This window comes from Erpetoichthys calabaricus, chromosome 16 (genome assembly GCF_900747795.2).
Source record: "Erpetoichthys calabaricus chromosome 16, fErpCal1.3, whole genome shotgun sequence".
Taxonomy (NCBI): domain Eukaryota; kingdom Metazoa; phylum Chordata; class Cladistia; order Polypteriformes; family Polypteridae; genus Erpetoichthys; species Erpetoichthys calabaricus.
The window spans coordinates 67,912,540-67,926,882 of NC_041409.2; the positions used below are offsets into that span (position 1 = coordinate 67,912,540).

A 14,343-nucleotide genomic window follows, 5' to 3' on the forward strand; every position below is an offset into this window, starting at 1 on the left:
GTCCATGGCCAGGAGGTTGAGTTATCTGTGCACCCATGGAAGCAAACGCTAGAGAAGAGTTGTATTCTGGAATGTGTTCACGATAATTTTTAGCTTCTAATGTATGCTGTGTAAGAAGCTGTTGTAACAGGTGGCTCCCGCAAAGGTGGTAAAGCTACTTTACCATTGTGGCAGCACCTTGAGTACTTGTTGGATGTATTACGCTCAGCAGGTCAGTATAGTGCATGACATGGAAGAGGACGAATAGGAATCGAGAAATGCTGTGTCGGCTGCGTGTGGGCTTGACCGGTTTTGAAGTGGAAGCAGGACGAACCAAAAGAGAAATATATATGAGATTATGAGTTGTTAATGTTTTGCATCGGTTATTTTTTTTTAGTGATCATCCTCTTCTGTTATTTGTATGTCCTACTATCTACTGTCCTACTGTGTACTGATGCTTCCAGGACATAGCTGATATGAGAGTCAGCACAATTAAATATCCCTGCTAGAAACACAAGGAGTGTAGGGATACAAGTATATAAGATGCATTGAATTGTCCTGGTTTAATGGTATTTTGATCTAACTTGCTCCTATTAAATCAACAGGAATAGGCACAACTGGTGCCTGTTTAATGTGGTGTGCTTCCTGGCAACACACCTTAAGCAAAGTATTCTTTGAAACATAAATGTTGATAATGTGATTTTGCTTTGCATTAAACTGCTTAAAATTTTCCCTTTCTTCACAACATTGTGTTTTATCATTTTTTTTGGGGGGGGGAATTCAATCTAATATCCATGTTTGACAAATAAATGCCTTATTTGATGTCAGGTCATGCCAAATCACAGATCTAAACTGTCCACATCAAAAGTTCACACCAAAAGACAACCATACTCTGGTAACGGAAATACAACACCAAATCTAAAAGGTATGTTATTAGTCTTGCATGCAGTGTGTCTCTATTGTACATTATGTATTTACAGATGTGAATTTATTAACAAAGCAAATGTCTTTAGAATGATTTTAGTATTAATATCCTTATCCAATCTAATTTCAAGTGTAACAAATACTTAGTGCTTTCAAACATTTTTAGATTTAGAGATTTATCACAATGATTTATGTTGCACTTAGCACACATGGCGACAATATAAATATGAAATGTTTTTGGTGTGTGTTATTTATTAATAACACCATTGTGTTTTCTGTGACTAGCTGATATTTGAATAGTAGGATCCTTGTAAGTGCAATATCTAATGTTCAGCATTATCACTATCATGTACACAAGTGCTGTAAGTGAAATAAAGATTTACTGGTGAAGCAGGTCTTTGATGTATTTGTGTAGGAAGGCTTACTTAGTGGAATGGTGTTTCTGTTTTTGATTTATTCTCTCTTTATAATTTGTAAAGATATCATAGTTTTTATGACATTTTTATGACTCATTCTTTTGAATGGCTGTCATGTTTTAAGGTTGTATGCACCTTTGAATTTTTTGTGTTTATGCATCGTTAGCATTTTTGTGCCTTCCCAATAACAATTTGTTTGTATATATTTGTTTGCCACTGAGGCAAAATGTAAGAATCCCTAGTTTGTAAGCATCTAATGGGTTAAAATAGCAAAATTCAAAATCTGATTTGATAAAATGTGCTATAGTTCATTGACTAAAAAAGAGAGGAGCGGAAAACAAAACCTACAACTGTAACTGATACCGTAGAAAATAATCTTCTACTCGTTTCAAGACCAAAAGACTGCTCACTTTGCATTCCATAGTATACAAAAGTGATAAATTAATGAAGTATTATCTACATATTATGAAAATTCCTAGTAGTAGTACTCTTATTCCTATAGCAATCTAAATACTATTCTGTGTGTGCATGTACATGCTATGAAGGATACCCAGGTGGAAAGATGTTGCTTGGGAAAAAGACACTACTATGGTGGCACAGGCATCTGTTAATCCTGTAGAAGAACTCTAGGGACGAGGAGAGCCACACTGACACCTGTAGAATGTTTTTGTCCAATGTGGAAACACTGTCCTCTAAAGGGAATATGCCCAGTTTTTAGTGTTGGTTTCTCCAGGCAGTAGACAGTAGCACCAGGACATGTGCACGAATGTTGTGAGCTAGGTGGAATCTTTCAATATTTTCTCAGGACACTGGTTGGCACCAGAGAGGTCACATTCCATGTCCCTAGAGTCAGTTTTGATAGCCAGGGTGTGGTCTGTCAAGGCAGCTGCACCCCTTATGAAAACTCCTACAGGTGGTGGGCCTACTGGAGGATGGTTCCATGTTGCTTGTTTGGGTTGTGCCTTGCTGGGTCCCACAGGTAAAGGCCCAACCACCAGGTGTTCCCTGATGTACTACCCTACTGGCCTAAATCCAGGGCAAGACCTCAGTTTCCCTTTTCTGGGTGAGGCTACTGAATATTTGTATACAAAATAATTTTTAAATCAGTCTTTTTGTGTAACAGGCAAGTATTCCTTTTTACAGCTGTGAAGATGTAAAAATAAAGAAATTGTGTATTGTATCTATTTTCTGAGGGAAAAAAAAGTTCTATAACCCAACCTGAATAAGCATGCATATTATACAAAAACAAAATTGGGAAGAAATCTGACCTAATGTCTGTTAGCAGCAAAAAAAAATAAAACATCTTTTCTAACCAGTTGTCTTTTGCTTGTAATTGACTAGGTTATAGAGGGAATCTACTAAATTTCAGAAAACAAAATGGATTAAAAAACAAATCAAATGAAAAGAATCTGGAAGTTTCTCTAACTTCATTGCGATCTGTTAAGCAGCTAAAAGAGCACTGTTCAAAATATCATGTTAAATTTAACCAAAACCAGCTGCCCAAAAGTGGTCTTACCTATTCATTATCAGAAAGCCAAAGTGAAGTGTTGCATCCAGATGATAAATGTGATTGTTCAAGTGAGGATGGAAGGATTTCATTTCAGAGGAAGGTCAAAGTGGCACACAAAACCAGAGGATCATCACAGACAAGGCTGTTTGGGTTATCTTCAAACAACTACAGTAATATAACTGCAGGTACTGTAGTATCACAATTTGTTGAAGATGAAGCATGTAGTAAAATGAAAAATATCTTACAGGAAATTAATACTCATGTTAGTGACTCTGATTCTGACAAATCAGTTCCTTTATTCTCAAATGTGAGGAGTCGTCAGCCTGAAAAGAATCAATTTCCAGAATGTTTACTTACAACACAGGAGGAACATGATTGTTGTGTTACTTCCAAGGTACGATCATCTTTTTGCAAGTCTATAGGAAAACCCATGCATTCTGAAAAACAACCTATTAGCAAAAGGGTAAATCAGCAAAAGTCAACATCTAAAATTGAGCAACCTGCAAAAAAGTATAGCTTGCGTTCAAGCTTTGTTTCCAGTACAGTTAATACTGTAGATGATGTGTTTGATATATCAACAAATCAAAAGAATACAACAGCAAACTACAAACTTTTTCAAACAAAGAAAAGAAATCCAGACATTGTGGTCGGTCAACAACATTCAGAGGATTTAGGGAATTATGATTCAAAACAGGACAGCACTGAAGACAGCCTTAACAGTTTCAAGTCTCCAACTGGTAGTGTCAACCATTTTAAAAATGGTACAGATTGTTTCCTGGAAACAGAAGGGACACCTACCTCAGTGCCATGTAAAAAAACAATTGGGACTTCAAGAAAGAAACTGGTACCTAGTCAGTCTGTGCATGTCAAACAAGTATGCAGTAAGGAAATGGTAAATGAGATGCCTTGGGTGAAGGAAGAGCTTCAAAGACTGCATTTGTAAGTTTGGCTTTTTTTTTCTTTCTTCACTTGTCCTGATTTTAGTCACTGTAGGTGTATGCATTAATGTGCCACCTGGAGTGGTGCCTCTTCCACAGTTGATTCCAGCTATTAAGAAAACTTGCTGCAACAGGTCCTGTCTCCCTGCATTCTTACAATTCAGATAAAGGGGTTTGAAAACATACTGAATTGCTTGTCAAATACTGTATCTTAGATGTCCAGGTCAAAAGATAGCGGCTAAAGAGAACACAACAGTCAGTCAGTCAGTTAGTTGGCCCTTGGTACTGTAACTGCCCTAAACAAATAGGACAAACCTTTACCATCTAGTAGCTTTGTTGATTCATTACAAATAATTTAGAGTGTGTGCATATTTATACATGTTGAGAGGGAATGCATAATTATACTCCTGTAAATTACATTTATTTCTTTTATTAGAAACAAATAATTTGAAAACAGTTTGCAAGATAGAATACTGGATACTTGTCATTATGCACTTTTAGTGACCAATGCATTTTTATGTGTGTCACATTATTATTATTTTTTTATGATAGTGATTTTAAGAAGTATTTATTTTTAGTTGCTGGATAGAAAGTGTAAGTGAATAAATTTAGTACAGTTACATGCACATGGTAAGATAAATTAGGTAGTCACAAATGATCGTATAATTTTTTTGTAATCTCCCAAAGCCTATAAAATGCCCTATACACATTACAAGAAAGAGAACTCCCACTTCTTCCACAAATTAATTTCAGGATATGGAATATTACTGTGAGTAAATGAGACTGAAATAAGCAGGCATGTAAATGAATAAATAGCATGTTTAATTTGCCGTTTGCATCCTGTATTTTGGAATTAATGTTCTTTACATACTGTGTGATTTCTTAAAATGTCATACAACACACAATATTAAAACAGTTACTTTGATTAAGAAGATGTCAATAGGAATTGATGAACTGCATTTAAATCGTCATAACATTCTATTGTGTTTTTAATATGTCAGAGTAAATATCATTATGGTTTGTGTAGGTTTTCCTTCCTAAATAAAGCAAAGTACAGAAGTATTTCCTAATATTGTAGTGGCATTTTTTGCATCCTGCAGTGAAGAACAAAACCTTTTGTAGTTTGCACAGAACTATTTTTTCTAGATCATAGTCATCAGGTTTGTTTTATATATAATATAAAATTTGTATGTTTTAGCAAAAGCAAAGAAAGAAGAAGGGCCTTTAGCCCATACTGGGGGACAAAGATTTTGTTCTCTTTGTAAGAGAAAAATAAGTTCTGCATTCAACAGTTTTGAATAAGTGTTGTACAATGTGTGTTAATGCCTCCTTTTTTATTTTTATATGTAAATGAGCTTTATGTGCAGATTAATGGCGTTAATAGCAATTGATTAGTTGGAATGATTTATTTTTCTTGAGTGATTCCCCTGTCATTTTCCTGTTACAGAACTATTAGAAAAACACAGGTAAAGCCTAGGGTAAATTATCATGAGAACAGCAGAACTCCTTTTATAATATTCTCAAACCCTTAATCTTATTTCTTCATTAGGGCTGTTGCAAGTATTCCAAAAAGGAAAAAAGATTATTGGGTTGATGTTTCAATGGCAGTTGGGACTCGATCAGCAACAGAATGCCAAAAGAAATACATGGAAGTTCATCAGACAAGCAGGAATATTAACTCCAAGAAGAAGAAACTGATGGAACAAAGGGCTCCAGGTTAGCAGTGTATTTGATATATTTTTATGTTTTTGTTCTTGAATAATTGACTTTAAAAGATAAATAACATTTGTTTAGAATGAGGTATTGCTTTGGTAATCAAGACTTGAAAATTGCAGTTACAGGAAAAAGTTTGCCACAAAAAATTCATAGTATTTAATTCACTGCAATGGCATTATTTTACTTTTAAGGTTACACACATATAAAGTAGTAATTAAAGTGTGTTAATGAATCAGTCTTATGATTATTGACAGTTTACATAGATTTTCTGCTAATAGTAACAGTGATAGTTGTAATCTGTCTTTCTTTTCATTTAGCAAAAGTCCCCTTAAAAATAGATGCAAAAGTTGGAACTCTGAAAAGAAAGAGACAGATGCGTCAGTTTCTGGAGCAGATATCTAAAGATGAACATGATGACATTTTTAGTGCATCCCCATTAGGGAATAGAAAAGTAAAGGTATGTTGGCATAATTTGACAAATACATAGTTTTCAATAGTTGATCATTTGCTTAAGCAATCATTAAATAAACTACCACAACCAATTGGGTAAGATTTTTTTTTATCTTTTAGTATTTGAAATCTGTCTTCCTTAAAGATCACTTGCTATACTACATAAGTGTTCTTCACTATTCATATATAGTCCAGCACAATTATTTTGTTTTATTAAACATATCTCAGCTGAATTTATGAACTGTAATGTTTAATAGGTATTAAGAGTATTAGGCCTAAGGTAACTGGGTGGAGTGGGATTTCATAACATTACACAGCAGAGACAATTTGAAAAGTAAAACATTTTACAAAACACTGGCTATGTACAGTAGGTTGACATGTGCTTCACAAGGTGATAGCAGGACAGATTAGCAGTTGTAATACCGTAGTAAAGCACAAAATTAGTAAATATCATTAAGTATAAGAATTATTATTAAAGGAGAAATAGAAATTAAGTGTGACTTGAAATCAGCTAAAAATTAACCTCGGGGGGATAGAAGTTCCTGAGAAAAAAATGCAATTCATACAAAACCCTAGACAGGTTGGTCAACCAGTTTTATCCTCAGCAATTTACATTGCCTGGAGCATCCTGAGTGTGTAATTTAGCTATGATGTCACGCTTAATTGATCACTGTCTTTAGTGGTTTCATTTCCTATATCTGTGAGGTATATGCCATGGTTAGAACCTCAGCACATGTATATGTAGTAATAATTGGTTCATAATTGCTGGCTGGTACATCTTGAGTTGTTATCTTGACAAACATAAAGTGCAATAGGCAGTGTGCACAATGAGGGTTTTGACATTAGATCTAAATGTAAGGTAATTTTTGTGGTAAAATTTGTAATAATTTATATAGTAGGTTAACTTAAGAATTTAAGTACAGACTTGATTTTGAATGAAATCAATGCAAGTCTTAAATAAAAGGTCTGACTTAAAAACAGCATGTCAGTTGCAAGCCAGTTTTGCAAAACTAAACCATGAACCCTCAAAAATAAGAGTAGACTTAATTATAGAACTACGTATTTGAAGAAGATTCACAAACTTTGATTTACCTTGGTTGTTGCATTTCTGCATTAACTGCAAGGCAGAAAGACAGGTAAGTTTGACTGCAGTCTTACTGAAACTGGCTTGTTGGCTGTTTTTTAGCATTAGAACTGAAATTTTCATCCCGTAACTTATTAAAAATAATGTTCACTTGTAGCAACATATTGAGATCTAATAGTACCAAATTTAAATGCAAGTTACTTAGGTTCCAATATTTAAATGATCTAATGTGTTACAGTAATTAGTTGTTTGTTCTATCGCCTTCAGTTTCTGTCAGTCTTTCATCTTGTATTGTTCTCCTTCCCTTGAGATGAATCCTTTTTTTTTTTTTTTTTTTTTTTTAAAGCCTGATCCTTGTCCCAAGCCCATGCAGCCTGTGTTTGAGATTAGTCCAAACACCTGTTCCCCACCCCACCATTTGTTTTGGGGATTCTTGAATTCTAATATGTAAATTGATGTGATTAAGCTGACTGGTACAGAAGCAAAAATGTTTCCATAAGCATCATCCATCCCCAGTTTCTATAAGTGTATGTTTTAGGGATGATTTACATTTTCATAAAAGTGTTAAATATCATACGAATCTAAAGCTATTATTTTTAAAATATGTAAGTACTGCATGAAATATTTTGTTTAACATTAGTAACTGATGTCATTTTCTGTACCATTTGCTTAGTCCACAGCAGAGCATCAAAGAAGATGAATGAGGTTCATTGTGAAGGAAATATCTGACATGTCTACATTACAAATGTATTATTGAAATGATGACAGTGACTTATTAAGTTTATCTTGGACTTTCTGACCATTGTTGTTGTTGCTATAAAGTGTAATTAAGTTTGAAAATTTGATACATTACTGCAATTTAGATGTGCATTTATTTATTTGTTTATTTGATTCTTTCAGTTACCTTCTTTTACTGGCAAAAATGATGACCTTACTTTTAATTTAACTGGAAACAATCCTGTAACTCCATCGTCTGGTATTTTTCCAACATCAAAAACACCTCAGAGCCACTATATTAGTCCTGGTATGCTCTGTTCTGTAAATGGGTAAGACCTCTTTAAATAAAATGTGTTTAGTATTTTTTGAAAATTGTTTTTCATTTGGTAATATGATGCTCCTCAACAACCCTCCCCCCTTTAATTTCAAAGTTTAATTTACATTTGGTTTTATTTCTTTCTTTCTCCAGAGATGATAATGATAAGTATGTATTTAACCTTCAAAGACAAATTAAAGGAAGAAAGCTAAAGAACTGGTACAATGTTAAAATCCACCCGGTAGGTATTCTTCTGAGTGAGATTAAATACAGTGGTTGTAATTCAGCTGTAAAACTGTTTACATATCCTTTTTCCAAAACCAAAACTTGCAGATCTTGGTTTGACATTGTTTCAAATATAAATCTGCAGTAATTGAGCTTGTCACCCCCTCTTTAGGATACTGCTGCACTGTTTTTATTTTCTATTAGTAAGCAAATAATACATTTAATTAAATAAGGAATTTGTGTCTACTTTTTATTTTTAATAATTTTTTAAGCATACAGGTTTATTGTGTATGTGTGTTTAAATGATATTACAAAATGCCAGGTTATGAGTTAAATATATGAAGGTGAATTTTTTTCAAATGTGTGTATATTGTATACAGGGCCAATTTTAGCTGTCTTGGTTTATTACAGGATACAAGTTTTCACTTAAAGGTTGAGTATCTTTAATCTGAAATGCCTTGGACTAAAAGTAATTTAGGTTTCAGGTATTTTTGGGTTTTAGAATAGTTGCAATTACATAATGAAATATCTTGGAGACGCACATGATGAAGTAGAGAAATGCAGCCAAACCAACTAAATGGAGATTAATGTAAAGATTTTAATGTTTCAGGCAATGTAAAGATTTCATCTGTGGCACAGGTTCAGCCAGGCAAGCTTGACAGACCCTTCACCCTTCCTACCAACATAGAGGCACCATCTGTTACTATCAGATTTTACTTGTTGCAAATCCAGTCCATTTTCGTTAAGAAAATTAAACAATTCTCTGAAAAATGATTTCCTCTGTAATCTGTCCCTCCAGTGAAATTAGACTCAGCAAGTCCTTGCAAAGCAGTCTTCATTGAAATAATCTCATAAACAGGCATAGTTGTGCAGTGTCATCGCCACTGGTGAATTCATCAACAGCTAGTGACATTACATCGGCCTTTTTCAGTCTCTCTAAAAGGATTTTGAAAACATCACTTGCTAGTACTTCAGTTCTTCTCATGGTTGCTGTATTGTACATAGGCCTTTTCTGAATGGATGAAGTTATGCTGTTCCTTACCTTGTAGTCTGTTACTTTCTCCTCTATAGTAGCTAACATGTATTCTTTGGCAGTTGCTGAGTCAGTGAATGGTTTTATCTTTTACCAAGAATCCATGCTACACATAGGGAGGCTGCTGTAGCCTTTTCCAGCTCAGAACATGATCTGCTCGTCTGGTTTCACAGCTCATTTCTAGGCTTTGCACTTTACATCTACGAACATCTGAGCCTACTGAAAAACTCTGTCATAGTTTGAGTACTCTGTATTAAAATGCCTTCTCAAATTATATTTTTTCATGACAGCTACAGACTCGTTACAGAGAAGACATGCAGGTTTTGTTAAAACGGGTACAAATAGATATTTCTCACTCTAATTATTATTAAGCTGTCTATTTCATTGTCAGCTTTTCTCTTAAGTTTGAGAAAGACGTTTGTAAAAATTTGCTAGCTGGAAGAGAGGAGTAGATGAATCTCGGTTCCTAGTGAAGCTTCGGAGCACGCACTTCAGGGGCCTTCTACATGTGATGTGACAGCAAGGGGACGAGCAAGAGAACAAGCAGTTTTCTCTTTGAGGAATTTGAAATCAGTGCATTGGTACTCAGAAACAAGTGGAACTGTGGTAATAAATGCCTTTCAACGGGCCGGATTTTTTTTTTTTTTTTTAACAAGCTGGTTGTGGTGTGCAGGCTGCCAGTTGAAGAGCCCTGATATAAACTATATTTTTGTTCCCTATTTTAAGAGGGACAGTGCTGTGTTTTTGCATTAGAGAACCTTTTTGTTTTTTCTTCAGTTTATACTGGCTATCTGTTGTCATTTCTCAAAGAACTGGCTGACAGATCAGGACCAACCTTTATTCCATCATGCCCATTGTGATGGAAGTCATTAACCAACTGATGAGGCACTACTTTCAGTTTTCATATGGTGTGGGTGTATGTACATAAAACATTACAGGTTTTTGTCAACAAACAGCAATTTGCACTAGTGTCCAGTTTTCCTAACATAATTGGTACAATTAGCTGAACGTTCATATCAATAAGTGCACCTAGCAAGAAGGAAGCTGCTTTTGTTAACTGTGAGCAGTGACATTCCATTAATGCACAAGTCATCTGCGGTATTAATGGTGCTGTGCAGAACTTTTGAAAGCAGGAGTTATGTCAATTGACCGGGGACAAAACGCGTCCACTGTGTTTTGTTGCTTAGCGGTGCTCAGTGCTTCATGGGGTACACCCCCAGTTCCCCAGAACATTGTCGATCACGTGTCATTTCCTTGCAGTGCTTGCTTCGTCAGTTGTTTGTAGTTGCTTCATGGCACTTTAAGCTTCACAGAGGTCCCACTCTGAAAGACTCAATCCGATTTTAATCTGCACACACATTATTCAGTTCCATATTTTGGCATAAGCATATTTTCATACTCAAAACCAAATAAAGTTTTATAAACGAGACCCCTGGTGTAGAATTTGCCACTTGTGGGGTCAAAGGGCACTCAAAGTTTTGGATTTTGGAATTTTGAATTGGGGATATTCAACCTGTATTAGCCTTTTTTGGGTTTTAGATTAAAACATGTATATTATAAAGCGCTGTTCTGTGGAGCTGACTTTCATGTGAAACAATGTGGTTAAGCCAGTTGTTCATAACAGCCTTATAGGAGTGGTGGCTCTGAGGCTAGGAATCTGCACTGACAAACGGAAGGTTGCCAGTTCAAATCCCGTAAATGCCAATAGGGACTCTGGCCCTTAACCTGTAATTGCCGAGTGCTTTGAGTAGTGAGAAAACCGCTATATAAATGCAAATAATTTTTTTTTTTAAACTACTGTAGCTATATTCTGTCTCTTTCTGTAGAATAACATTTGTGTGACATTTGTTTAAGAATTAAGTGATCAGTTTACTATACGTCTTCTGGACAAATTACTGTACAATAATTTTGTTCCTTCAAGTAGATAATTTCCAAGTAAAAACTGAGGTGGCTTAAGTTTTATGTTAAACTAATGGATTAGTTTCTCAAAAAAACACAACAAAGTATATAGCTTCACTATTTTAACTAATTAAATTTCTGTGTTTATAAAAGAGAAAATTGAATGGAGTTGTTAATATCTCATCATATTTTTATTTAGACTTTTAAAGTGTTAGCAACACCATCTCGAAGAGTATCCAAAAGACTGAATGATGGTAAGTTTGGTAACACTGTTTTATTATCTGAGACGGGGCAATGCTTAATAGCTACTGAGCTTGAAATGAGAAGGGTGGGGGTGCTCAGCCCTTAAAGGATAATTTTAATTAAATATTACTTCTGTGCAAAGGAATTAACTCAGTAGTAGCAATACAGTTATATTTTTTAATTTCAAAATAAATGAATATCAAAGAAGAACAAATTATCTATTTAAATTAATTTGATTCATATTAAAGGACTTCAACTAGACTGCCTTGCTTATACATTGGAACCTCGAGTCACAACCGTAATTCGTTCCAAAACTCTGGTCGTAACACGATTTGGTCGTGACCCGAAGTAATTTCCCCCATAGGATTGTATGTAAATACAATTAATCCGTTCCAGTACGAACTGTATGTAAATATATTTTTTTTAAAAGATTTTTAAGCACAAGTATAGTTAAATTATACCATAGAATGCACAGCGTAATAGTAAACTAAATGTAAAAACATTGAGTAACACTGAGAAAACCTTGAACAACAGAGAAAACTAACATTGCAAGAGTTCGCACTATAGCGCTATGAACCGCTCGCTAAAAACACTTTTTTAATGAGTTTTAAGCACAGGGAAAAAATGAACATTTGAAAAATCCGTAATTTAATAAACAACAAAGAAAAGTAACATTGCAACAATGCACACTACGAACCAATCGCTGTAAACAGAAGTGAAGTGGAGGTTAAAATCCAATAGAAAAAAGTCTTCATTAAATACAACGAGGTTAAAACAATGCTGGAATCAGTCTCTTTAAAAACAAGCCCAGTGCATTCTTTAACTTCCTTCTCTGCCTTATGTGGCCAGCCCCCCCCCCCCATCTCTCTCTCTCTCTCTCTCTGCACAGGGAGAGACTGAACACGTGCACAAACCAAAAGGGAAACTGGCTTGTTCGTATACCTAGTGTGTGATCGTGAACTGATGCAAAAGTTTGGCGAACTTTTTTAGTCATAACCCGATTTGTACGATTTCAGAGACGTTCATGAACCGAGGTTCCACTGTACCTGGGAAATTTGTCAAGGAGGAATGAAAAAGTGACTGAGAGTGAATATTCAATAAAACAATGGAATAAGTGTAAAATCTGCAGGGTTACCCTTGTTCCAATATAGATAATCATGTATAATATAATAATGTATGTAATAGCTACTGATTCTTTGGATGCTTGTAATAGCCACCATATAGCTGCCTTTAGAAATCTACTGCTTGTTTTAAAAAAAAAAACAAACAAAAAAAAACTTGAGGTACCTGGTGTTAGACACGGCTTTGTTTATTGTTAAATTTTATTTTGTAGTCACATAATTTAATGTCCCTCTTTTTAGGTAAAACTGAGTCTGTTGTTGGACAACTCTTCAAGAAAGATGGAGAAGAACTGTCGAATCACAGCAGTGATGAGGATCACTACTTTTCCCTGGATGAATAATTTTAGAAATGAAGATGAATTTTTTTTTTCTGTTTTGAGCCAAAGTAATGGCTTAATCAGACATCCAAACTTTGTTTTTAATATTTAAAAAGTTAGAAGCAGAAAGGCCTGATTATGTTTTATTCATATGGCTGTTCAGTTCATGCAAAAGAAAAACTTCAGTTGTCCTTTGATTTTAGCAGAATGAAGTGCACGGTAAACCAAATTTACAGTTTTTGCAAGATTATTAAATTGTTTTTATGGTAATTATTGCAAAACATTTTTTTACACATTTTCAGCAATAAACCTTCTTTGGAACCACATCAGGTGATTGTTCTTGGGGTTTTCATGCTTTTCATTATAACATCAGTTCAAATAACTGAGCATGTAAGCTTTATTAGAACCATTCAAGACCTCAGAAATCAGATTGCTTGTTTCATGGTAGGTGCCTATTTTTTTAAAATGTTTTTAAATGTATAGCTGGCACATTTTAATGTTCTATAAGTGAAGTTGTATATTTGAACATTTGCATTTACATAATTGTTTATGGGTTTTAGTTTTCAGTATATTGTACTTTTCATGTCTATGATGAAGTAAATTTTGTATTTATATAAAAAAAGTGGCAGATGTTATTTTCTAAATGTGTTAAAAGTAAATTTGACTTTGATAAATTCTGTAAATCTGTTTCTTGTATAGTATATTTACTGAAGGATAAACATATATACAAATCTTATGACCATTTTGTAGTGTACTTTGTGTTTATGCTATGATGATGTACTTTCAACAAAATAACAACTTTGTTTCAGTACAAAGCATACTTGGCAAATCTATGCTGCTACAGAGAAGATATTTAAATCATAGTGGTGATATCTTTAAAAAGAGCTCTTAAATCAAAAGGGTTAGGGTTAACCTATTACTACTCAAAAGGATAATTAGTAGAAAAAAAGTTTTATTTTTCAATATTACATTATTGCAGTCTGGAGGACAAAAAGTAGCTTTATGGATTGAAGATCTCTTCCAGTAAGAGGTGAGTTGAATGGGGAGAAACTTTGAAAGCATATAACAAGTGATGTCGACTGTAAGGATTAAAGATGGAAAGGAAACGGGCTCTTAAAGTCATTGCACACTAGCAGCACGTCTTCAGTAAACTGCAATAGAGTTTTTAATCTTTTGAAAAATTTGTTCTTCACTAGAGATGTAGATGTACAAAGAAACAGGCAAATTAATAAATGCAACATAAAATTACCGCAATCAGGATACAGCTTCCTCCAGTTTATTTATGGTAAAGTATAAATAATGTAGATGGATAAATACTATTATCACCTAGATGTGTTTGTTTACTAATATAGAAACACAACAGGAATTTAAAAATATCTCTGCCCTCTCTATACTGGCCTATACTTTTTAAACTTAAAAGAAAAAAATCCACATTTCAAATTTCATACTTCATTT

At 34.3% G+C, this 14,343-nt stretch overlaps 1 protein-coding gene across 4 annotated transcripts in view; it reads left to right on the forward strand.

Annotated features, from left to right (window-relative positions):
* mis18bp1 (MIS18 binding protein 1) overlaps positions 1-13,624 on the forward strand; it is a 62,379-nt gene extending 48,755 nt beyond the window's left edge. For 3 of the 4 annotated variants that reach the window (XM_051919906.1, XM_051919907.1, XM_051919908.1), the window contains 8 exons: positions 808-904; positions 2,661-3,768; positions 5,317-5,483; positions 5,801-5,940; positions 7,918-8,063; positions 8,204-8,291; positions 11,407-11,461; positions 12,812-13,624. In XM_051919906.1, coding sequence (XP_051775866.1) covers positions 808-904; positions 2,661-3,768; positions 5,317-5,483; positions 5,801-5,940; positions 7,918-8,063; positions 8,204-8,291; positions 11,407-11,461; positions 12,812-12,912 — 1,902 coding nt within the window. In that variant the 3' untranslated portion in view covers positions 12,913-13,624. The remainder of the gene's footprint in view (positions 1-807; positions 905-2,660; positions 3,769-5,316; positions 5,484-5,800; positions 5,941-7,917; positions 8,064-8,203; positions 8,292-11,406; positions 11,462-12,811) is intronic. The other variant, XM_028821703.2, reaches the window with a different exon arrangement.
* The last annotated feature ends 719 nt before the right edge of the window (positions 13,625-14,343 follow it).